Genomic DNA, 25,133 nt, shown 5'->3' on the forward strand with positions numbered 1-25,133 from the left:
TGGAAGCTTCCTGACCTACCTCTCCTGCAGTCAGTTCTCATGGCCCACAGAGAGGGTGGAAGTTTGTTCTACTTTATAACCGACAGTCCGGTTTTCAGCTGTTTCAGCCCAGCACGGATATGGCACCGGCCATCTGAAGCACCCAACCTCCCTGCGGCTTAGTTCCATGGCTCAGAAATGGGGTTCGTGTTCACGGGTACCAGGGAGGAAGACCAAAGTTACGAAGGGCAGAGGACGCCCTGAAAGATGTTTTAGGGTTGAATCGGCTTCTTCAAAATGCCGCCAGGGATGTGATTACGTTACACGGTGTGCCCGCCATAACAGCATAGGTTACATCACATGCTTTCTGGTTGCCTGGGGTCTGTGAGGGTCTTCAGTGTACCCAGCTTATCTGTGGGGCCCCTACGCCATGGCCAGTTGCCTTTCCCCATTGGTGTCCACCCATTAAGGACACTGGAGCAGCAGCACGGTGTAGCGGATACAGCACAGACTTGGGAGTCAGAAGGTCATGGGTTCTAATCCCACCTCTGCCGCTTGTCCACTGTGTGACCTTGGGCAAGTCACTTCACTTCTCTGGACCTCAGTTACCTCATCTGGAAAATGGGGATTGAGATTGTGAGCCCCACGTGGGACAGGGATCGTGTTCAACCCACTTCGCTTGTATCCACCCCAGTGTTTAGTACAGTGCCTGGTGCATAGTAAGCGTTTAACAAATACCATTATTATTCTCCTTCTCCTTTCCAAATTCTCAGGTCCGTTCCTCTTCAGGAACCCTTCTGTCAGTAACTTATCACGTGTCTACTGCTTGAAGATGATGCCCCTGAGGATGCATGTGGGTGACAGAAGCCACCAAAGCAGGACCCAACTTCACACATACCAAGAGTGCCCCTTGCTGTGATATTGTCTTTGCTGTTCACAGTTCCTGCTGCCGTTTTCGCTATCGTCTCCGTCTCCTGGTACTCTGTAAACTTCTACTCCAGAAGAGCTGTTGTTTTCTGCACTTTGCCATGTTGTGAGTGTGTGGGTGTGCGTGTTTGTGTATGTAGCCCTAGTCACCTAAACTAGCATCTCCACAGTGCCCTCTCTTAGATTAAGAATGGAGGGAGCAAGAGAGAACTCAGCTTGAACCCCCTGCCACTTGAGAAGACACACGGCCTAGTGGGAAGAACACGGGCCTGGAAGTCAGAGACTCTGACCTTGGGCAAGTCATTTAACCTCTCTGTGCCTCAGCTTCCTCATCTGTAAAATGAGGATTCAATACCCATTCTTGTTCCTACTTAGTCTGCGAGCGCTTTGTGGGACAGGGACTTTATTCCACCTGATTATCTGGCATCAACTCCAGTGCTTAGTACAGTGCTTGGCACCTAGTAAGCACTTAAAAAATATCAACAATTCTTCTTCTTAGTTTGGTGGGGGGGTTCATGATGTTGGGTCTATCGCACTATAGGGCCCCAATCCTCCCACCCATTGCCACTGGATCAGACAAAACGCTCTGTACAATGTTAAAGATTTTGCTGGTGCCACACTGGCATTGGGGGCTGGGGAGGACAGGGAAATGGCCTAGTTTCAATATTTGCTGAATTTGTCTGCCCCGCTAGATTGTAGACGCCGTTATGGGCAGGAGCTGTCTTGGATTCAAATGTTTTTGTCTATTCCCAAGCACCCAGCAGAGACTTAACAAATAAGGATTTAAATGAGTGAATAAGCAGCTACCTGGCAGGAATTGTAGAAATCCTAGACAGAATTTTTCTCTGAGAACCGTTACTTGATGGAATAATTTAATGGCATTTAATTGGTCATTATGCCAAGTATGCCCCTTTTCTGCAATGAAGGATTTGGTTATTGTATTATGATTTTCTGTAGACGATATCTGTATTTTACCCAGACCTTCATTAGCATCTTGGGACATTTTTCCTTGCAGTCTGTTCTTAATCTTTTCCTTGTTTGAACAGAACCGACGCCCACGTGTATGTAATAGACCCCATCGCTTCTGAGAGCTGTGAGGATGGGAAATTTTGAAAAGGCTTTGTTGGCTACGGCTCAGATGTGGAGACAGCGGGGCCAAAGACAGAGCAGGAAAGCCATCTGGCAGGGGAGAGGGAAAACCGTCCATGAAAGACGTGCGGAAGCAGGGCATAAGACCAAGCTGTGTAAATAGGAGATTATTCCTTGCTCCAAATCAGATCCAGTTTGCCCCCACTCTCCTCAAGGAACGTGGGCCACCAACATCCCAGACTGTTTGGACACGCTCCTTCCCCAGATGAAGCAGGCTGCCTCCGGGAAAGATGGGCTGTTATCTCAGCTTGGGGTCTTTGCACAGATTGACCGGCACATGGGCTGCATCCAGGAGAATGTTGGCAGCCGCTGTCAGCACTAGGGGTGCATTAACTTGCCCGTGAGCCCCGGCCAGGGGCCCGCAGTGCTTTCTAGAAGAAGCACGATGTAGCGGATAGAACACAGACTGGGAGTCAGAAGGTATTAGGTTCTAAACCCAGCTCCACCACTTGTCTGCTGTCGGACAAGTCGCTTCACTTCTCTGGGCCTCCGTTACCTCCTCGGTAAAATGGGGATCGAGACCGTGAGCCCCACGTAGGACAGGGACTGCGTCCAACCTGATTTGGTTGTGCAGTGCCTGGCACATAGCAAGTGCTCAACAAATACCACGATTAATAGCACACTTTCTCTCTCTAGGCTGACCCTGATGGTTTTAGGGGAAGGACTGCGAAGACCTGCAGGAACAAGACCTATTTGAGAAGCAGCATGGCGTAGTGGATAGAGCACGGGCCTGGGAGTCAGAAGGTCATGTGTCCTAATCCTGGCTCCATCACTTGCCTGTGGTGTGACCTCGGGCAAGTCACTTCTCTGTGCCTCGGTTACCTAATCTATAAAATGGGGATTGAGATGGTGAACCCCACATGGGATAACTTGTAGCCACCCCAGCGCTTAGTACAGTGCCTGGCACATAGTAAGCACTTAACAAATGCCATTATCATTATTTTTATTTATTCCTTCCACCTGCGAAGCCAGAGCCTAGGGAATTCAGAGGCTCAAAGTGACCACCCTTTCTCCCAGTTTCTCCATCATGACCCTTCCGGACAGCCGGGTGGGGTTGCTCACCCGAGGCAGTGGGGCTGGGCTAATAATAATAATAATAGCAATAATGGTATTTGTTAAGTGCTTACGATGTGTCAAGCACTGTTCTAAGCACTAGGGTAGATACCAGTTAATCGGGTTCGACAGAGTCCTTCTCCTACGTGGGGCTCACGGTCTTCATCCCCGTTTTACAGATGAGGTAACTGAGGCACCGAGAAGGGAAGTGACTTGCTCAAGGTCATACAGAGGACAAGTAGCGGAGCTGGGACTAGAACCCAGGCCCTTCTGACTGCCAGGCCCATGCTCTATCCACTAGGCCATCCTGCTTCCCTATGCTGCTGCTGCTGCTGGGCCTCTTTTAGGGATTAGTAAATTATGAAGTCACTCACTTGGCTCATGAGGCCATCACGGGCCTTTCAACATCGCCTCACTAGCCCACCAGCCCCCACGGTACTTGTTCCTACATGAAAGGAAACAACCTCGTCACATCAAAATGCATTTTCTTGCACAGACAGGATGTGGACAGACGGTAAGGGAGGTGTCACTCACACTGCAGTTTCAAGCACTGACTATGCCTTGGGCAACTGCCCCTGAAAACAAGTGGGCTTTCATAGTCCAGAGATCTGGGTGAAAGGGTTAGCACAAAACCCCGTCTTCAGGACCTCTTGATCGTCTTTTGACTCCAGATCACAGCCAATGAAGAGGATCCGTAGATCTGAAAAGCTTTCAGAATGAGGCTTTGATAAAAGAATCCAAGGGCACATTGGAAACCGAAAACCCTTACTGCACCATCCCTCTCTCACAGGGCAGATTTCTAGGCTGAGGGCACGTCTCCCTAAAGTTAAGAATCTCCAGAGGTGTCTTTCTCAGTCACTGGTTCAGGTGTTTACCAAACCCTCGCTGGCAGATTGTTCTTTCTTATCGCTAACCTAATTCTTGCCTGATGTAACCTGACCCCATTTTCTCTCCTGCTGTTGACTTTCTTTCCTTACTCCCCAGAGACCAAGACAGTCTCCCTTCAACATTTTCTTATTCAGGCAAAACCACCCAGCTCCATCCTGATGGGTCCAGAGATAGGATTACCAGTCAATCAATTAATTGGATTTACTGAGCACTGTGTGCTGAGCACTGCACTAACCACTTGGGAGTGTACAATAGAGCAGAGTTGGTAGACACATTCATTCAACTGTATTTACTGAGTTCTTACTGTGTGCAGAGCACTGTACTAAGCGTTTGGAAAGCACAGTTCAGCAACATTCCCTCTTACCAAGAGCTCACAGTCTAGAGAGGAAGAAAGACACTACTAAAAATAAATAAATAGATTATGGCTATGCATATATGTGCTGTGGGGCTGAGAGTAGGCTGAATAAAGGGTGCAAATCCAAATTCATGGGTGATGCAGAAGGGAGTAGGAGAAGAGTAAATGAGGGTTTAGTCAGGAAAGGCTTTTTGGGGGAGATGTGATTTTAGTAAGATTTTGAAGGAGGAGAGAGTAATCGTCTGCCGGGTATGAAGGGGGAGGGAGTTCCAGGCCAGAAGGTGGATGTGGGAAAGTGGTTGGTGGTGAGACAGAAGAGATCGAGGTACAGTGAGTAGGTTGGCATTAGAGTAGCAAAGTGAGCATGCTGGGTTGTAGAAGGAAATCAGCAAGGAAAGATAAGAGGTGATTGATTGCTTTAAAGCCAGTAGTAAGGAGCTTCTGTTTGATGCAGAGGTAGGTAGGCAACTGCTGGAGGTTTTGAGGAGTGGGGAACATCGATCCAATGGTTCTGTAGAAAAATGACCTGGGCAGGAGAGTGAAGTGGGGACTGGAGTGGGGAGAGATGGGAGGCTGAGAGGTTAGCAAGGAGGCTGATACAGTAATTAAGATGGGACCGGATAAATGCTTGGATTAGTGTGGTGTAATTCGGATGAAGAGGAAAGGGTGGATTTTAGTGATGTTGTGAAGGCTGAGCCAACAGGACTTGGTGACAGTTTGAATATGTGGGTTGATGAGAGAGAAGAATTGACTATAACGTCAAAATTATAGGCTAGTGAGACAGGGAGGATGATGGTGCTGTCAACCGTGATGGGAAAGTTAGGAGGAGGATAGCGTTTGGGTTGGAAGGTATGGAGTTCTGTTTGGGATATATCAAGCTTGAGGTGTTGATGGGACACCCAAGCAGAGATGCCCTGAAGGTGGGAGTAAATATGAGACTGCCGAAAGGTGAAAGATCAGGGCTCGAGATATAGATTTGAGAATTATCTGTATAGAGATGGTAGTTGAAGCCAAGAGAGCAAATGGGTTTTCCAAGGGGTTGGATGTAAATGGAGAAGAGTGGAGGACCCAGCACTGTGGGACCCCCACAGTTAGGGGGTAGGAGGCAAAGGAGGAGCCTGGGAAAGAGACCGAGAAAGAGCAGCCAGAGAGACATAATAATAATAATAATAATGTTGGTATTTGTTAAGTGCTTACTATGTGCAGAGCACTGTTCTAAGCGCTGGGGTAAACACAGGGGAATCAGGTTGTCCCACGTGGGGCTCACAGTCTTAATCCCCATTTTACAGATGAGGGAACTGAGGCACAGAGAAGTTAAGTGACTTGCCCAGAGTCACACAGCTGACAAGTGGCAGAGCTGGGATTTGAACTCATGAGCCCTGACTCCAAAGCCCATGCTCTTTCCACTGCGCCACGCTGCTCCTCTGAGACAGGTGGAGAGCCACCAGAGGGAGGAGAACCAGGAGAGGAGAGTGTCAGTGAAACCAACGTTGTATAATGTTTTCAGGAGAAGGGAGTGGTTGACATTGTCAAAGGCATCTGGGAGGTCGAGGAGCATTAGGATGAAGTAAAGGCCATTGGATTTGGCAAAGAGAAGATCGCTGGTGACCTTTGAGATGGCAGTTTCCGTGGAGTGAAGGGGGAGGAAGCCAGATTGAAGGGGGTCGAGGAGAGGCTTGGAGGAGAGGAAGTGGAGACGGTGAATCTAGACGACTCGCTCAAGGAGTTTGGAGAGGAATGGAAAGAGGGTGATGGAGTGATAACTGGAGGGAGTCGAGAGGTTGAGAGGATGAGATTCATGAGCATGGTAGAAAGAAGTGGGGAAGAAGCTGTTAGAGAGTGACCAATTGAATATGCTGGCCAGGGAAGGGGAAGAGAAGGGGCAAGTGTTTTGATAAGGTGCGAAGGGATCGGTCAGAGGAGTAGGTGAAGGGGGTGGATTTTCAGAGGAGGCTGGGAAAGATGGGAGAGTCGAAGAAGGGGTAAGAGGAGGGAGGGTTTGGAGAGGAGCAGGGGAGATTTTAGGGAGAGAACACCTGATGTTTTCAATTTTTTCAAAAAAGTATGTGGCCAAGTAACTAGGGACAAGTAATGTAGGGATGGGGTTGGGTGTCGGGGAAGGTAGGGAGTTTGAAGAGGGAGTTAAATGTCTGAAACAAATGGTGAGGGCAAAGGCCGGGAGTCGATAAGGGTGCCGAGCATAGGAGAGGGCAGAGTTAAAGCAGACAAGGATGAATTTCAGATATCTGGATTCCCACCAGCATCCCTCTGCCGTACCTGCATGAACGGGAGCAAAGGGAGCAGATCCAAGGCTGTGGATTGGTGGTAGAAGATCAGCAAAGGGAGAGGGTAGTGAGTTGAGTAGAGAGGGTGATGTTGTGGATGTTGGAAGCAGGGTGGCCTAGTGGATAGAGCACAGGCCTGGGAGTCAGAAGACCTGGGCTCTTATCCCAGCTCTTCCACATCTCTGTTGTGTGACCTTGGGCAAGGCACTTAACTTCCCTCTGCCTCAGTTCCCTCATCTACAAAATGGGGATTCAATAACTTTTCTCCCTCCCACTTAGACTATGAGCCCCATGTGGGGCCTGATTATCTAGTATCTACCCCAGTGCTTAGTACAGTACCTGACACATAGTAAAGGCTCAAGACATAAACAATTATAATAAGTATTATTAGTAGTGATGATAATAACAATAATGATTTGCACATAATGTCCATCTTTTACATTAATTTCTGAATCCTCCTCTAGAGTGTAATCTCCTTGTGGGCAGGGAACATGTCTACCAACTCTGTTGGATTGTACTTCCCTAAGTGCTTAGAACAATGCTCTGCACAGAGTAAGAACTTAATAAATATTATTGATTGATTGATATGGAGACTAAACGGAGCATCATGCTTCAAGATATCGATCTGTTGCCCAACTGTACATTCCAAGTGCTTAGAACAGTGCTCTGCACATAGTAAGCGCTCAATAAATACTATTGAATGAAAGATAACCAGCATGTCCTAGTGGACAGAGCATGGGCCTGGGAGTCAGAAGGACCTGGGTTCTAATCCTGGATCTGCCACTTGTCTGCTCTGTGACTTTGGGCTAGTCATTTTACTTCTCCATGCCTCAGTTACCTCATCTGTAAAATGAGGATTAATACTGCGAACCCTATGTGGGACAGGGACTGTGTCTGACCTGATTAGCTTGTCTCTATTCCAGCGCTTAGTACAGTGACTGGCACATAGTAAGTGCGTAACGAATACCATACAAAATGAGGAAATGAGAAAATTGGTGCAGGTCAAAAGATTAAAGGTCTGTAATAATAACAGTAATTATGGTACTTGTTAAGCGCTTACTGTGTGCCAAGCACTGTTCAAGGCAATGGGGTAGATACAGGTTAGTCAGGTTGGACACAGTCCCTGTCCACATAGGGCTCGCACTCTTAATCCCCATTTTACGGTGAGAGAACTGAGGCCCAGAGAAGTGAAGTGACTTACCCAAGGTCATACAGCAGACATGTGGCGGGATTAGAACTCATTATCTTCTGCCTCCCAGGCCAGTGCTCTAACAACCAAGCCATTCCGCTTCCCCAGTAGTAGTAACTGCGGTATTTAAGTGCTTAACTATGTGCCAAGCACTGTACTACGCGCTGGGCTGGATACAAGTGAATCGGGTGACTGCTCTCTCTAAGGTCACCCATGACCTCCTTCTTGCCAAATCCAATGGCTCCTACTCCATTCTGATCCTCCTTGACCTCTCTGCTGCCTTTGACACTGTCGACCATCCCCTCCTCCTCCATACCTTATCTCACCTTGGCTTCACGGACTCTGTCCTCTCCTGGTTCTCCTCTTACCTCTCTGGCCGATCATTCTCGGTCTCCTACGCTGGAGCCTCCTCCCCCTCCCATCCTTTAACTGTTGGAGTTCCTCAAGGGTCAGTTCTCGGCCCTCTTCTGTTCTCCATTTACACTCACTCCCTCGGTGAATTCATCCGCTCTCACGGCTTTGACTACCATCTCTACGCAGATGACACGCAGATCTACATCTCCGCCCCTGTCCTCTCCCCCTCCCTTCAGGCTCGCATCTCCTCCTGCCCCCGGGACGTCTCCACCTGGATGTCGGCCCGCCACCTAAAACTCAACATGAGCAAGACTGAGCTCCTCATCTTCCCTCCCAAGCCCGGTCCGCTCCCAGACTTCTCCATCACCGTGGATGGCACGACCATCCTTCCCGTCCCGCAGGCCCACAATCTCGGTGTCATCCTTGACTCGTCCCTCTCGTTCACCCCACACATCCTATCCGTTACCAAGACCTGCCGGTTTCACCTCTACAATATCGCCAAGATCCGCCCTTTCCTCTCCACCCAAACGGCTACCTTACTATTACGGGCTCTCGTTATATCCCGGCTAGACTACTGTGTCAGCCTTCTCTCTGACCTCCCTTCCTCCTCTCTCGCCCCGCTCCGGTCTATTCTTCACTCCGCTGCCCGGCTCATCTTCCTGCAGAAACGATCTGGGCATGTCACTCCCCTTCTTAAACAACTCCAGTGGTTGCCTATCGACCTCCGCTCCAAACAAAAACTCCTCACTCTAGGCTTCAAGGCTCTCCATCACCTTGCCCCTTCCTACCTCTCCTCCCTTCTCTCTTTCTACCGCCCACCCCGCACGCTCCGCTCCTCTGCCGCCCACCTCCTCGCCGTCCCTCGGTCTCGCCTATCCCGCCGTCGACCCCTGGGTCACGTCCTCCCGCGGTCCTGGAACGCCCTCCCTCCTCACCTCCGCCAAACTGATTCTCTTTCCCTCTTCAAAACCTTACTTAAAAATCACCTCCTCCAAGAGGCCTTCCCAGACTGAGCTCCTCTTCCCCCTCTACTCCCTCTGCCATCCCCCTTTACCTCTCCGCAGCTAAAGCCTCATTTTCCCCTTTTCCCTCTGCTCCTCCACCTCTCCCTTCCCATCCCCACAGCACTGTACTCGTCCGCTCAACTGTATATATTTTCGTTACCCTATTTATTTTGTTAATGAATTGTACATCGCCTTGATTCTATTTAGTTGCCATTGTTTTTACGAGATGTTCTTCCCCTTGACGCTGTTTAGTGCCATTGTTCTTGTCTGTCCGTCTCCCCCGATTAGACTGTAAGCCCGTCAAACGGCAGGGACTGTCTCTATCTGTTGCCGACTTGTTCATCCCAAGCGCTTAGTACAGTGCTCTGCACATAGTAAGCGCTCAATAAATACTATTGAATGAATGAATGACACAGTCCCTGTCCCACATGGTTTATCGATTAGACTGTAAGCCCGTCAAACGGCAGGGACTGTCTCTATCTGTTGCCGACTTGTTCATCCCAAGCGCTTAGTACAGTGCTCTGCACATAGTAAGCGCTCAATAAATACTATTGAATGAATAGTCTCAATCCCTATTTTACGGATAGGGTCACTGAGGGACAGAGAAGCGAAGTGACTTCCCCAAGGTCTCTGGGGGGAACAGTCCAATTTGTGGGGAGGGGAGGATGTGTGAGGGAGAGAAAGGAGATAAGGAGGATGTGTTCGGGTGGAGGGATTTCAGACTTGGTTAGGGAAGAAACAGTACCGTGACGAGAGATGATGAGATCAAGTGTGTGTCAAAGTCAGTGAGTGGGTGAGGTCGTATGGAGCAGGAGTTTAGCGGAGTTGAGGAGTGAGAGGAATTGGGCAGTGGAAGGGTAATCAGGAAACTCCAGGTTGCTATTCAATCCCCCCGGGAATCAACGTAGGGATGGAAAAGGAGAGAAGGAATGTGAGAAAGGCATTAAAATGGTTCAGAAAGTTGGAGGTGGGTTAGTAGATGGTCATGATTAGTAACTGGAGAAGGTGATAGAGGCCGATGACATGGGCTTCAAAGGAGAGAGCGCTGGGAGAGGTGGAATGATGTGAAAGGAGCACTGGGGAGCGGGAAGAAAGCCAACTCTTTTCCCTTTTCCAGTGAGTCTTGGGGAGTGGGAGAAGATGAGGTCCCCTCTGGAGAGAGCACCATGTTGATATGGTGGAATCTGGGGAGAGTCAAGCTTTATCGATGGAGAGGAGGAGCAGTGACTGGGTAAGGAACAGGTCAAGAATGAAGGAAAGCTTTCCCAAGTTGGAGTGGGGGGTTCTACAGCCTGCACTTGGCTAAGGCTGTGAGGGACGGGGGGGGAGTGGAGGAGGAAGGGATGGTGTGAGGGGTAGAGAGGGGTCGGATAGGAGCTGGTTGATGAGAGAGTGAGTTAGAGAAACAGCAGGGCCTGGGGGAAAGAGCATGGGCTTGGAAGCCAGAGGACCTGTGCATCTGCTGTGTGACCTTGGACAAGTCACTTACTAAACTTCTCTGTGCCTTGGTTCCCTCATCAGCAAAATTGGGATTCAATGACTGGTCTCCCGCCAACTTACACTGTGGGTGCCAGTGTAGGACCTGATTATCTTGTATCTACCTAAGTGCTTGAAAGAGTATAGTAAGATCATAGAAATACCACTATTATTAATATTATCATTAGGGCCAGGTGCAGGGAGAAGGGGAAGAGGGGCACTGCTGGGACAGGAAAATGGGGATGGGGTGGGGGATGTGGGTGGGGGCAGCACGAGGGGTGGAGAGGGGCCAGGTGGAGGGAAATGAATTGGGGTGTATGTATATATATATATGTCTGTCTCCCCGTCTAGACCGTGAGCTCGTTGTGGGCAGGAATGTGTCTGTTGCTATATTGTACTCACCCAAGTGCTTAAAACAGTGCTTTACACACACTAAGTGCTCAATAAATACAACTAAATGAATGAATGGGTACTGGGAAGGAAGGAGAGGGAAGGGCTGATTAGAGGGAGGGAATTGGGGGGCATGGTGGGGCTAGAGAATTTTAAAGATTATAGATTAAAAGATTAAAAGATTATAGATTTAAAGATTAAAGATTATAGATGAGGTTGCCAACAGCAATAACTGCTTAATCCGGGGGGCTGGGGCTACTGCCATGAACCCCGGGCTTTCAGGGCCACACCTTTCCTTGTGAGGGCAACAGACCTATCCGGTCCAGAAGAATCCACCTGAACAAAACTGAGTCGGCCCCTGGAAGCAGTGGTTCACAGGTTGGGTCAGGAGGTTCAAGGCTTAAGGAGAGGAAGTGTTCTCAACAACAAATTATTTCACTCCTTACGCTGATCTCCCCTCTCCCTTTCCCCCATAACCAGACCCCTCACCACCTCTCGGGGGGGGTCACCCAGCATTAACGGGGGATGCTAAAAAATAAGAACCTAAAAGGCAGGGATCATGTTTACCGACTCTTGCCGACTGGACACTCCTAAGCACTTAGTAAAATAGAGCACAGGCCTGGGAGTCAGAAGGTCATGGGTTCTAATTCTACCTCCACCACTTTTGTCGGCTGGGTGGCCTTGGGCAAGTCACTTCACTTCTCTGGGCCTCAGTTACCTCATCTGTAAATTGGGGATTGAGACCATCAGCCCCATGGGGGACAGGGACTGTTTCCAGCCCAATTTGCTTGTATCCTCCCCAGAGCTTACTACAATGCCTGGCACAGAGGAAGCACTTCAGAAATACCAGAATAATGATAATAATGATAATTATGGTTTTTGCTAAATGCTTACTCTGGGCTAAGCACTGTTCTAAGCACTGGGGCAGAAACAAGGTAATCAGGTTGGATACAGTCACTGTCCCCCATGGGGCTCACAGTTTTAATCCCCATTTTACGGATGAGGTAACTGAGGCCCAGAGAAGTGAAGCGACTTGCCCAAGTTCACACAGCAGACAAGTGGTGGAGCAGGGATTAGAACCCATGACCTTATGGCTCTCAGGCCCATACTCTATCCACTACACCATGTTGCTTCTCACCACACATGCACATCATATACCACTGATTGATTACAATAATCCAGGGATCTGATAAAAGGCCTTAAGTCTTCCTCAGCTTTCTGGATCATGGGGTCAAGGCTGGGTGGAGTTTGCCGGTCAACTGGCCAGCACTCTGAGCACCTGATAGAGAGGAAGGCACTGCCCAGAGTTGGCAGACAGGCTGGGATCTGGTTTGGGCTGAGACTTAGGCCCCCTGCCTTTTCCTCACGCTCACTTGCTCCGACAAACAACCCATTCCTGGATTCAGGCGGCTGATTTCCCCTCCCACATGTTCTTCTCTTCTCTCCTCAACTCCAGTCTGCATGTCTCTGATCTCGTCTCTAGCCTCGGCCAGACTCTGAATTCCAGACCCTTCTCTCCACTCGAGAGGGCTGTCAGCTGAAACCTTCCATCTGTGGACAGAATTTTTTATGGTATTTGTGAAGCGGTTACTATAATAATGTTGGTATTTGTGAAGCGCTTACTATAATAATGTTGGTATTCGTTAAGCTCTTACTATGTGCAGAGCACTGTTCTAAGCCCTGGGGGAGAGACAGAGTAATCAGGTTGTCCCACGTGGGGCTCACAGTCATAATCCCCATTTTACAGAGGCACAGAGAAGTTAAGTGACTTGCCCACAGTCACACAGCTGACAAGTGGCAGAGCTGGGATTCGAACCCATGACCTCTGACTCCCAAGCCCGGGCTCTTTCCACTGAGCCATGCTGCTTCTCTATATACCAGGCACTGTAGTGAGCGCTGAGGTAGATACAAACTAATCAGGCAGGACACAGTCCATGTCCCACATTGGGTTCACAGAATTCATCCCCGTTTTACAGATGATGTAACAGGCACGGAGAAGTTAAGTGACTTACCCAAAGTCACACAGCAGACAAGTGGTGGAGTCGGGATTAGAACTCAGGTCCTTCTGACTCCCAGACCGGTGTTCTATCCACTAGATCATGCTGCTTTACTTGGCATTACTCCCTCCATTATCCCCCACCCCCTGCTAGAGAAATCGGTGTCATTTGTTATCAGCGAGCTAATCTGAATATTTACAGCTCAATGCCCCTTCTTCTCAATCGAGGTCTATCTCCCTCATGGGATGAGAGGCTAGAGGATATTTACGGCCAGTGGAAAGAGTATGGCCTTCCGAGTCAGCGGGCTTGGGTTCTCATCCAGGCTCCATCTTGTACTTGCTGCGTGACCCTGGGCAAGTCACTTAACTTCACTATACCTCAGTTCCCTCATCTGCAAATTGGGTATTCAATAGTTCTTCTCTCTCCTACTTAGACTGTGACTCCACGTGGGACCTGATTAACTTGCATCTACCACAGTGCTCGGTACTTAGCAAGCGCTTAACAAATAACACTGGTATCTCTCCCCCGTTCTGGCATGTGCAGACAGACCAGAAGCAGGGTGGATTTTCAGGCTAGGCGTGTCAAATATATACTTGGAAAGCCAGGATCTACAGCTACTAAATCATTTCCACAGTGGTTAAATAATTCACATAGATTGAGCAGCCTTGTTTACCCTAGTTTCATCCTTCTGAAAGTCCACCTCCTCCTAATCCTTCTGTGAATAATTCCCGGCAGCCCCAAACTTATAAACTATCTCTTGCATGTACCTACTTATACGCATCCTCAGCAATTGTGCTTATATGTCTATTCACTTGCTTATTCAATGATTTATTTTGACTGCTCCCTTAATGCGTTTTTTGTTTCCTCTTCCCCATCAGAGGGCAAGCGTCTCGTGGTCAGAGAATGTGTCCCTTGCCGATTTTGTACTTCCCAAGCGCTCAGTACACCGCATTACACCCAGGAAGCGCTCAGTAAATAAGTTCTACTACTTTCACTATATTACTCCTACTATTGAGGATGGCAAGCTAGTGAGGGGGGACTTGCTAAGCCTTCCCTCAAGATGGCAGTTTCAACAATCACTCCCAATCACCACAGCCAAACTACATACCAAGTTAAAATGACTGGCAGAAAATTTGCCATTTTACCCCCATTTCCAGCTAACGCTCCCCTCCCCACCCTATCTCCTCACACTTGCAGCTCCCAGCACTTCCCAGGTAACAAAAGGAGAAAGTTTAGCCCTTCTTCCTGTTCTTGGGCCATCTGAGCAGTGACAAAGTTTCCATAAAGCCCAGCCAAAGGGCCATGACAGATTTCCTAACAGTTCTCAGGGCTCGGCCTACAGTGGCTTATGAGGAAAAAGAGTTGCTGGGATGGGGGGAGAGGTGTGGAAGAAGCAAAATCCCCCAATTTTCCAAGAATAAGTCCACTCTCTCAATCCCCGCGGCACAAAGCAGTGTAAAGAAGCAGGATTCTCTGCCTTCCCATGTCAGGACATTCCCTCTGCCTCAGTTGACACCCGCCTCACCCCAAATATGGCCCCGGCTTCTAAGATGAGACCTCCACCTGAAACGTCGGTTTCTGAGCACCCACTCAGAGTCCTGCCACCCCTGCAACCCCAGGGGCGGAGCCAAGAGGGATTAGCCGCACCTGTCTGAGTGAACCCCGATTTGAATCCGTTTGCTGTTCCATTTTCGGGGATCCCAGTCGACGTCACCGAAGGATTTGGTTTGGCAGTGTGGCACGAGGCGGAGGATTGTCGGCTCCTACATTCTGGAAGCGAACAACGGCTACATTACACAACAGGGAGGCAGGTGGTGAAGAACTCAACCAAGGTGGAAGAGTCAGAGCACGGATGGATCACGGCAGCCCAAAACCCTCCTCTGCAATCAGGTCTTTTGTCACAGAGGATTCTCCACTAATTCCACAAGGGAGGAAACAGGGTAGACACAAATTAGTGGAGGGGCAGGGATCTGGATGAAGGAAGAGGTGAACGGATGGATTAATTGAGATACCTCACGAGCTTTCTACTTGAGGAAACTCAGACCCTGCAGGAGGTTGACCAGGCCCACCTCTGCCCACTCCATGGCTACTCAGCCCACCCTGGCTAGCCCCACCAGTGAAGCGGTCAGTTTCTTCTCCAACAGATTCCCTTCCAGCAGAGGTGGAACAGTTGCCTCCCCCATTTGGGCCTTTTCTGAGATCTCTGACTGACCAGCTAGATGCCAGCTGGGACCTTCAAGTAGAATCTTTCTCTTCAGCCAATCTCCACCCTGGGGAACGTATTAGGCAGAACGGACGCTGAGCAACCACTCTTGATTCCCTGGGGGATGGGGGAAGGGGAGGGAGGAGGCCCACGTCCCCTTAGCTTGGTGAAGGATAGGATCCCGGACACAGTGCCGTCCCCACTGTGGACACCAGTTATCTCTGACCACCCATCCAGCAATGATGCAGCCTTTGTGGAAGGCTGTTTTGGGCCCAATTCGCTCCTCTGGCCCCAGTTAGGGGGATGAATTTGAATTTCCCCCAGAGAGTGTAGCCCCTGAGAGCACCTTGGGGTCCATTTTCAGAGAGAGGTTCTGAGCAGGCTTCCATGGAGCTCTGGGCCCTTTCCTTCCGATAAACTGGTCAGCTGTTGCCACTGAGAGCCCTGTCAGAGCCATGAAACGGGACAAACTCTTGGCTCTGGACCTACCCCGAGAATAACGCTTCAGGATGCCTTCAACACTTCATCGAAACTGGATACCAGGCATCTGTGTGTCCCTTTTCCCCTCCCCTCCCTCCACCGCATAGCCTGGGGCAGGACCAGTGACTGTTGTCCAGCCTTCAGCAAGGGTTCATTCACACCCTGCCCCCCACCCCCTTTCCCCATGGCACTGCGTGGGTGATGTTTTGCAGGGCATTCTGATCCACTATTTTCATTCTGGGACAACAAATAACACAACAATTCTCCATCTTTACTTAGACTCACAGGGCAAGATTTGGAGTAGAATAAGTGTCCCTGGTTCAACTCCACTCAGGCTACCAGCTCCACATCTTCTGAATCCACGCTCTGGGAGGGCACATCTCAGAGGAAGGCCACTGGGTCCTAGAGGTCCAAGTGGGCCTTGTGCCTGGGCACCTGAGGCTTATCCACCCTCCTGAGCCTTGCTCTCAGTCTGAAAACCACAGTGATCAAAACTGGACAACCATCAACTATCAACCTTTCCCAAAAAGACACACAGAAAGGTGGGGAAAGCTTGACAGGAATAATTATTTTTCGACATGGAACCACTGAGGGGACTGTCTTAAATTCAGAGATATCTTGGTTCGCTAATTTCAACTCACAAACCATGGCCAATTTGGAGATATGCTGTCTAGAAAGATGGAAGAAAGTTCGTTCTGCCAGAGAGCTTGTCGGAAACCTTAAGCTACTGTCCCAGAAGAGGAATTCTTCCAGAATGATCAGTAAGAGAATGCCCAGGAAGGAAATTTCCTTCCCTGTGCCAGTGGGAAGGGAAACAGGGAGTGCAGGGGGAGTCTGAGAGTGTCCAATCTTTCTCTCCTCCTCTTGCTCTTTTCACTTTCACATCCTCAAGCTGTCAGTGCCACAAGAAACCTCCTCGGGCTAAGACCAAATAGTCAAAATGTTTATGACTAAGCAGAAGCCAGGAACTACCAGCAGGGATCAGAGAGCAGTCCAGAAGCTGTGATAGGGCTCTCTCCAAAAAGGCCCAGGACTAGCAACTTCTTGACCACCGAAGGTGAAAGATGCCACTAAAATGCTGGCCCCGGGGTCCAAGAGCTGGGGGTTCTGAACGGCTCTTTGGGGGTGGCCAGGACGGCGGCTTGCAAACCCTCCTCCCTCCCCTGCCGTTTCCTTCCCATGTGGCATTCTTCATGACAGGTCTCGGTCACTGAGTTATATTTTTCACCTCCCACAGGCTTGACAGACCATTCCCTGGCCAGCAAGTTGTTGCAGAACCAACCCCACCCACAGCCAAGCCCAAACCTGCAGAGCTTTTAAGATGTAACGACCCCTGACCTCCTAGGAATGACAACCATTCACTGTAGAGCCGAGCATGGGTTACTGATGGCGCTGGGTGGAGGCCATCCATCCTTTGGGCGTGGTTTTGGGAAGGGCAGGGCCATGACTAACTGGGCTTTTCCTGTGCCCGGGAGAGGGAATACGTCCCGTGAGGGCAACTGATGCCAACATTACAGAAAATCTTTGGAGGAGGAAAATCATCCTGACTGCAACTCCGTGTTGGTTAGGCTGTCTCAGTCACCCCATCTTCAAGCACAAACTTCCCACTAGAATACTGTCTGCTATTAGGGAGATTTCATCTTAAATTTACCCATGCGTGATGCTTTGGTCAGTGGTGTTTGCAAACCCCGGGCCTGTTTCCTAGCTGGAATTCACCCCTTTCTCCACTCTTAATGAGATCATCATAATGGTTATGAAATCCAACCACATGAAACCAAGCCAAGGGTCCTGGACTCATTCTGACATGTTGAAGTCTAAGAGTGCAGGTGTTTGTGAAAGGTCTGAGAATCAAAAAATGCATCTAAAAATATGCCTGAAGAGGAGGCAGACCCTTCTAAAACCTTTCCAATTCAGTAATCGCCTAGGCAGATATTTTTTTTTTCCCTGAGTGTTTCCCCAAGGGAGGAAAGAGAGGTGGGAATTCACCCCCATGGACGTTCAATTTCACCAAGTCTTCTGAACTTTCCGTTGCTTTATCCCAGAAGCCACACCCAAGCTCTGAGGCTTCTGAAATTCACCTCTGGCCTTCATACAAGGCTTCCCCTCCTAACCAGACCCCTCTCCCCACCACCCATCCCCCTGAAGGTGGTACCTTTCCAGCAGATCAGCGGTCCCCTGGTCAGCACCCCCTGGGCATTCCGGACTAGGTAGTACTTTAAGTGCTTCTGCTTCTTGGGCTGCGTGGTGAGTTTCAGATTAATGTGGTTGGAAAATTCTGTGAAATAGCGAAAGCCTCTTTCTCCGCAGCCTATACAGTTTCCAGAAAACCCTGAAGTGAGAAAAAAAAATGGAGAAGTAAAAATCGATTTTCTCGTGATGACACATGTTGGAAAGAACGAGTTGTCCTTAGCCAAAGTCATGATATTGGGATCTTGATGTCACCTTGGGTCTTCTGATAGGTCAAGTGAGAATGGGCCGAAAGGAGGGAGAGGAGAAAAGCAGCATGGTGTAGTGGTTAGAGCACCGGTCTGGGAGTCAGAAGGTCATGGGTTCTAATCCCAACTCCACCATTTTTCCACTGTGTGACTTTGGGCAAGTCACTTCACTTCTCTGTGCCCCAGTTACCTCATCTGTAAAATGGGGATTGAGACTATGAGCCCCATGTGGGACAGGAACTGTGTCCAACCCGATTTGCTTATATCCACCCCAGCGCTTACTAGTGTCTGCCACACAGTAAGCACTTAACAAATACCACAGTTATTATTATTATTATGAATTTTTGCAACAGTTTCCCTTCCTCTAGTAATGGTAGAAATAATGGTATTTATTAAGCATTTACCACATGCAGAGCAATCTACTATGAGCTGGGGAAGAATGTGGTCGCTCCGGATTCCGACAACAGGCATCTGTTATTAGATTGTAAATCCCTAGTTGGCAAGGACCATGTCTTTACTGCAGTGTTTGGGGCACAGCGGATGCTCAGTAAATGCTACCGATTAATCGATTGTTACTTCCTACACCTTTATGTGGTGAGTCTCTTAGTAAATTGAGAGGAGGAAAGCTGGGATGTTCTTAGAGGAAGAGTCTTACCTGCTCAAAGGCCTTCTGGGGGGCATGTCCGGTGTCCGTCACCTTTGACAGGGGAATGACTCAAAACCACGAGTCTGATAAGCAGTAATCCTAGCTAATCCTTCCCAAGGGGCATATCTTAAATTTGGGAAGTGTGATCTAGAACTCTCTAGACTCTGTAGGGCACGTCACTGGGGACACAACCTGGCCTTGGTCTCACATTCACATTCTAAACCACTTGTTATGTCGTACACATTTGCAAATGCACAAACAATTTTCTTCTTCAAAAGTGTTGCATTAAAAGAACTCTGTGCTTGTGCAGGAATTGTGAAGGAAGCTGGGAGATTAAGGCAGGGAGTGGGGCGAGGCTTGTGCTTGCAGCGAGGCCTAATAGCTAGAGCAGGGGCCTGGGAGTCAAAAGGACCTGGGTTCTAATCCCAGCTCCGCCACTTGTCTGCTGTGTGACCTTGGGTCACTTAAATTCTGTGAACCTCAGTTATCTCATCTGTAAAATGGGGATTAAGACTGTGAGCCCTAAGTGGGATAGGGACTAGGTCCAACCCGATTATCTTGTATCTACCCCAGTGCTTAGAACAGCGCCTGGCATGTAGCAAGTGTTTAACAAATGCCACATTTATTATTCACTCATTCGTTAATTCAATTGTATTTTTTGAGCGCTTAATAATAATGATTATTACTATTATGATATTTGTTAAGCGGCTTGCCCAAGGTCACACAGCAGACAAGTGGCAGAGCTGGGATTAGAACTTAAGACCTTCTGCCTACCAGACCTATGCTCTATCTTCTACGCCGTGCTATGGGACTAATGTGTGCATAACACTGTACTAAGCGCTTGGGAGAGTACAATATAACAATTAACAGACATTCCCTGGCCACAGTGAGCTTACAGTCTAGAGAGATTGTTATTGTGGTTGCTGTAAAGTTGCTGGGGAGAGCAAAGGGAGGTTTTGGGGTACAAAGGCAGTGAGAATGGATATCAAGGAACATGAATACACCACCACTGTCTTCAGATCAAATGCAGAAGTGATAATAATAATAATAATGGTATTTGTTAAGGGCTTACTATGTGCCAAGCCCGGTTCTAAGCGCTGGGGTAGATACAAGGTCATCAGGTTGTCCCACGTGGGGCTCACAGTCTTAATCCCCATTTTCCAGATGAGGGAACTGAGGCCCAGAGAAGTTAAGTGACTCACCCACGATCACACAGCAGACAATTGGAGGATCCGGGATTAGAACCCACGACCTCTGACTCCCACTGAGCCACGCTGCTTCTACAGTGATGGCTGTGGCTGTGGTTTCGGGATGCTTCTGAGAATCTGGAGACGCCCTGGTTTCAACAAGACCGCTTTGACTTTTCTTTGGGGAACGGGACACAACAGCCCTTTTCCCTCTGTTTCCTCTACCCCCGCTTCACCTCTCCGCAGCTTTCCCTCTGCTCCTCCCCCTCTCCCGTCCCATCCCCTCAGCGCTATACTCGTCTGCTCAACTGTATATATCTTCATCACCCTATTTATTTTGTTAATGAGATGTACATCACCTTGATTCTATTTATTTGCTATTGTTTTAATGAGATGTTCTTCCCCTTGATTCTATTTATTGCCATTGTTCTTGTCTGTCTATCTCCCTCGATAAGGCTGTAAGCCATCAAAGGGCAGGGACTGTCTCTATCTGTTACCGATTTGTACATTCCAGGGGCTTAGTACAGTGCTCTGTACATAGTAAGTGCTCAATAAATACTATTGAATGAATCAATTCACAATGCACGCCTGATTGACCCCTAACACACATCTAATTTCCAGTTGTGCACTCTTTCCCAGCACTTAGTACAATGCTCTGCACACAATAAGAGCTTAATAAATACTAGTTCTACTATACATTAAGGCTTGGATAATCCACAACCTGGACCATCTTCCTTTGAAGACGGTTACGGGCAGGAAATGTGTCTACTGTTATATTGTACTCTTCCCAGCACAAGTACAGTGCTCCCCATACAGTAAGTGCTCAACAAATATGACTGACTAATCAAGATTCTACTATATTCCTGGGAGCAAATTCTGTTTTCCACCGGCCTAAAATTCTGGGTGCCTATTCCAAAATGATCCCTCTCTGGTTCGTACCTGGAGAGTTTCCAGTACTCTATCAGTCTCGATTACATGAGAGAGAGTCAAGCAAGGGCCTACCGATTCCATTCTTCCATAGAGAAGCAGCGTGGCTCAGTGGAAAGAGCACGGGCTTTGGAGTCAGGGCTCATGAGTTCGAATCCCAGCTCTGCCACTTGTCGGCTGTGTGACTGTGGGCAAGTCACTTAACTTCTCTGTGCCTCAGTTCCCTCATCTGTAAAATGGGGACTAAGACTGTGAGCCCCACGTGGGACAACCTGATTCCCCTATGTCTACCCCAGCGCTTAGAACAGTGTTCGGCACATAGTAAGTGCTTAACAAATACCAACATTATTATTATTATTATTATTCTTAGCATGGCCAGTGGTTAATGAGTGGAAGGCAAAGGAGAAACTTGCTAGGCAAAAGGCACTTTTAAGCCCTGGACAGCAACAGTGTAAGCCTTCTTGGGCCTGTTTGGGGGTTTTTTTATGGTATTAGTTAAGTACTTACTATGTGCCAGACACTGTAAAAAGCACTAAGTATATAGAAGCTAATCAGGCTGGACACAGTTCACGTCCCTCATGGGGCTCATAGTCATAAATCTTTGTTTCACAGATGAGGCAACAGAGGCACAAAGAAATTGAGTAACTTGCCCAAGGTCACACAGCAGACAAGTGGTGGAGTCGGGATTAGAACTTGGGTCCTTTTAACTCCCAGGCCGATGCTCTAGCCACTAGGCAAGGCTGCTTTTCACTAGGCTATGCTTCCTCTTCAGTCTTTGGTCATTCACGTGTCTCATGCTTTGGCCTTTAAGTCCACCTCACAACACAGCTGAATTGACGAGTCCAAAGCTAACCTGTTGCTTTCTACGACACACACTATCACCCACCCTCTCCTACAGTGGAATATTTATTCAAAAAGAGTTTAGAGACCCTCCACGTTCCTGCTAACATCACAGTGCTGCTTTGCATGGCCCACTACCTTTCCCAAACATCCATTTTTCTGGCACTTGGGGGAGCAAATCTCTCTAGTGGTCCAGTAGACTCCCCAGGTGAGGCAGGGACATCAGGATCAATACTCCGAGTCAAATCCCTCAAGGGTTTGGAGGGCCCTGGAACGTATGTAAGGTCAGGCAGGGTGTTAGGAATCCAGATCGGAGGGAGCCAAGGTTGCCTGGAGGTTTTGAAAGCCTCAAGGCATTTGCTAATTCCACCGGTCCATGGGATCATCAGCCTCTAGGCTATGGAAGGACCTGAGTAGCCAAGGTGTAGTAACCTGTTTAACTCCAGTTTCTCTCCACTGGATTCCAGTAGAGTTTCTTCTGAGCAGACAACAGAGAAATTCATTAAGCTGAGGAAGCATCCAGTGCCCATGTGGTTGGCACTTTCGGACACTACTGGGATGGGACACCAGTCACCCGCTCTCGGCTTATCCACGGGGGGAAGAAGAGAGATAGGTCCGATAGCAGGTTTGGTGGGACCCTGAAGAGTGACCTAATTTAGCCTTCTGAACCCGTGACGAGACTTCATATTTAAAAATCTCTAAAGGGTGAAACTCCATACCCTCCCTTGGTAGCTTCTCAGTTGGTATTTGTTAAGCACTTACTATATGCCAGGCACTGTGCTAAGTGCTGGGGGAGGTACAAGCAAATTGGATGGACACGGTCCCTGTCACACATGGGGCTCGCAATCTTAATCCGCATTTTACAGCTGAGGGAATTGAGGCACAGAGCTGTGATGAGCCCAAGGTTACCCAGCAGATAAGTGGTGGGACTGAGAAAATTGAATGAACTTGAAATATGTTTCGTTTCCTTTTATCGGTTGTATTTGAAAATGTTTCTCTGTGGAACAATCAGTCATGCTTGTAGAACGTGATTCTATTTAGTTGCCATTGTTTTTACGAGATGTTCTTCCTCTTGACGCTGTTTAGTGCCATTGTTCTCGTCTGTCCGTCTCCCCCGATTAGACTGTAAGCCCGTCAAACGGCAGGGACTGTCTCTATCTGTTGCCGACTTGTTCATCCCAAGCGCTTAGTACAGTGCTCTGCACATAGTAAGCGCTCAATAAATACTATTGAATGAAACCCAGGTCCTTCTGACTCCCAGGCCCATGCTCTACCCATTAGGCCACACAGCTTCTCTCCAGGTTTTGCTCCCACCAGAGACTTCTGTTTCAGGCAGAGACCTACCCTTCAGGAAAGAGCCAGCAGGGCCAGTTTTAGAGGCAATCAGGACACTTTCACCCTCATCCTTTTTTTCCTTTTTCTCTGGCACTGCTGCTCGACGGCGAGTTCTCTGACCCGATTGGGAGTGAAAGAGACTTTGGTAAAGGCAGAAATCCACGAGATGGAATCAGCAGTGAGGAAGTGTGATCTGCCCTTTCATTCCACCTTCCTGAATTTGAGAACTAAGGGAAAGGAGAAGGTTCAGCTCAGCTTTTAGGGGCCACTAAGCCCGAGTCAACAAATCAATCAATCTCTGGTATTAACTGAGCACTACTGGGTGCAGATACTGTACTATGTGTTCGGGAGAGAAAAAGAGAAGCAAAGCAAATGTTCTTTGGTTTCAGTGCATTGAGGGAGACAGGCTGGAAAAACTGGGCACAGAGAGAGGAATCGTGGAGGAGAACAAAGATATAATAGTAGCAAGAATATATCAGGAAGAAATAGAATAAATATGTGAATAAATTGAATAAACATATTCATAAGTGTTGAGGAGGGACATAAACAAATGAGTGATTAGTGTGGTTGTTGGGCTGATGCGACATGGGATAACGGAATTAATAGGGGAAAGCTTCGTGGAGGAAGTGGGATTTTTACATTTTAAACACCGGGGGCTGGTGGATTTGGGGGGTGGAGAGAGTACTAAATCAGGGGATCACAGGGGGCGTGAGCAAGGAGTTGGATGTGGGAAAGTCAAGAGTGAGGTACAGCTAAAAAGGCAAGTTGGGAGGACAGCAAAGAGGGTGAGTTCTGGGGAGTGACAATCAATCAATTGATTGATCGATTGTGAAGGTGAAGAGAGCTGATATGTATGATGGAGATCACTAGTGGAGGCCCTTGAAGCCACCGATAAGGAGTTTCTGCTTGGTGCTAAGGGAAATGGGGAGTCACTGTGGGACTGGAGGAGTGGAGATGTGCTGAAAATTGTTTCACAAAGATGGTCTGGGCTAACAGCATGTAACATTGATTGGAGAGAGACTGTAGGCTGGGAGACCAGTGAGGAGGTTTTAGAGACAGCAATCTATCCAGGCTATGACACTTGAACCAGGGTGTGGCGGTTGGATGAACAGGAGGCAGGTGATCTTGGAAATACTATATCAATATTATATTTACCCCACCTTCAGCCCTATAGGACTTAAGCACATCTCAATAATTTACTTTCACGTCTGTCTCCCCAACTAGATTGTAAACTCCTGGTGGGAAGGGAATGGGTCACCAACTATGTTGTATTGTACTCTCCCAAGCGCTTAATTCAGTGTTCTGCACACAGTAAGTGTTCAGTAAAAACGATTGATTGACTGAATACTCTGGAGGAAGAACTGGCAGGATTTAGCACTGGATTGAAAGTGAGAGGTGAAATTGAGGGAGAGGAGTTGAGGGAGCTGCTGGGACAGGGAAGATGGTAATATTTTTCAAGAGAGATGGGACAGTCAGGAGGAGGAGTGGGTTTAGAAGGAAAAATGAGTTTGAGTCATAACAATCTGAGGTACCTGTAGGACATCAAAGTAGAAGTGGACTGGAGGTTTGGAAATGTGAGACTGATTCGTGGTAGAGTGATTGGTACTGGAGAAGTAGATTTGGGGGCCATCCTCACAAAGATGGTAGCTGAAGCCACGTACCCAGAGGAGGGTGAGTTGAAGTCAGGGAGACGATGGGACTTAGAAAAGAGCCTTGAAGGATAACCACAGGTAGGGTAAGTGGGGAATGAAACTGAGAAGAAACACTCAGAATGGAAGGAGAACCTGGGGAGTCCCAAGCCTGCAAAGTCTGAGAGTCTATCAAGGAGGAAAGAGTGGTTGACAGTGTTGAAGGCAGCTGAGAGGTCAAGGGGGATTAGGATGGCCTTGGCTTCAAGAAAGGTGTTGATGACTGCCGAGAGTAATGGGATTGAAGAGGGCTGAAAACCTGGTTGCAGTGGTTCAAGAAGGGTGGGTGAAAAGCAGGATTATTCAATCCTTTTGAGGAGGTTGGGTGAGAATAGGAGCCGGAAGT

At 48.5% G+C, this 25,133-nt stretch overlaps 1 protein-coding gene across 7 annotated transcripts in view; it reads right to left on the bottom strand.

Annotated features, from left to right (window-relative positions):
- Positions 1-25,133, bottom strand: part of GREB1L (GREB1 like retinoic acid receptor coactivator) — a 185,625-nt gene that overhangs the window by 67,179 nt on the left and 93,313 nt on the right. For 6 of the 7 annotated variants that reach the window (XM_039912636.1, XM_039912638.1, XM_029069618.2 and 3 more), the window contains exons 6-7: positions 17,882-18,058; positions 14,694-14,816 (exon numbers count right to left, since the gene is read on the bottom strand). In XM_039912636.1, the coding sequence (XP_039768570.1) occupies positions 14,694-14,816; positions 17,882-18,058 (300 nt within the window). The remainder of the gene's footprint in view (positions 1-14,693; positions 14,817-17,881; positions 18,059-25,133) is intronic. The other variant, XM_039912639.1, reaches the window with a different exon arrangement.

The sequence above is a fragment of the Ornithorhynchus anatinus genome, chromosome 7 (assembly GCF_004115215.2).
Source record: "Ornithorhynchus anatinus isolate Pmale09 chromosome 7, mOrnAna1.pri.v4, whole genome shotgun sequence".
In the NCBI taxonomy this organism is placed as follows: Eukaryota; Metazoa; Chordata; class Mammalia; order Monotremata; family Ornithorhynchidae; genus Ornithorhynchus; species Ornithorhynchus anatinus.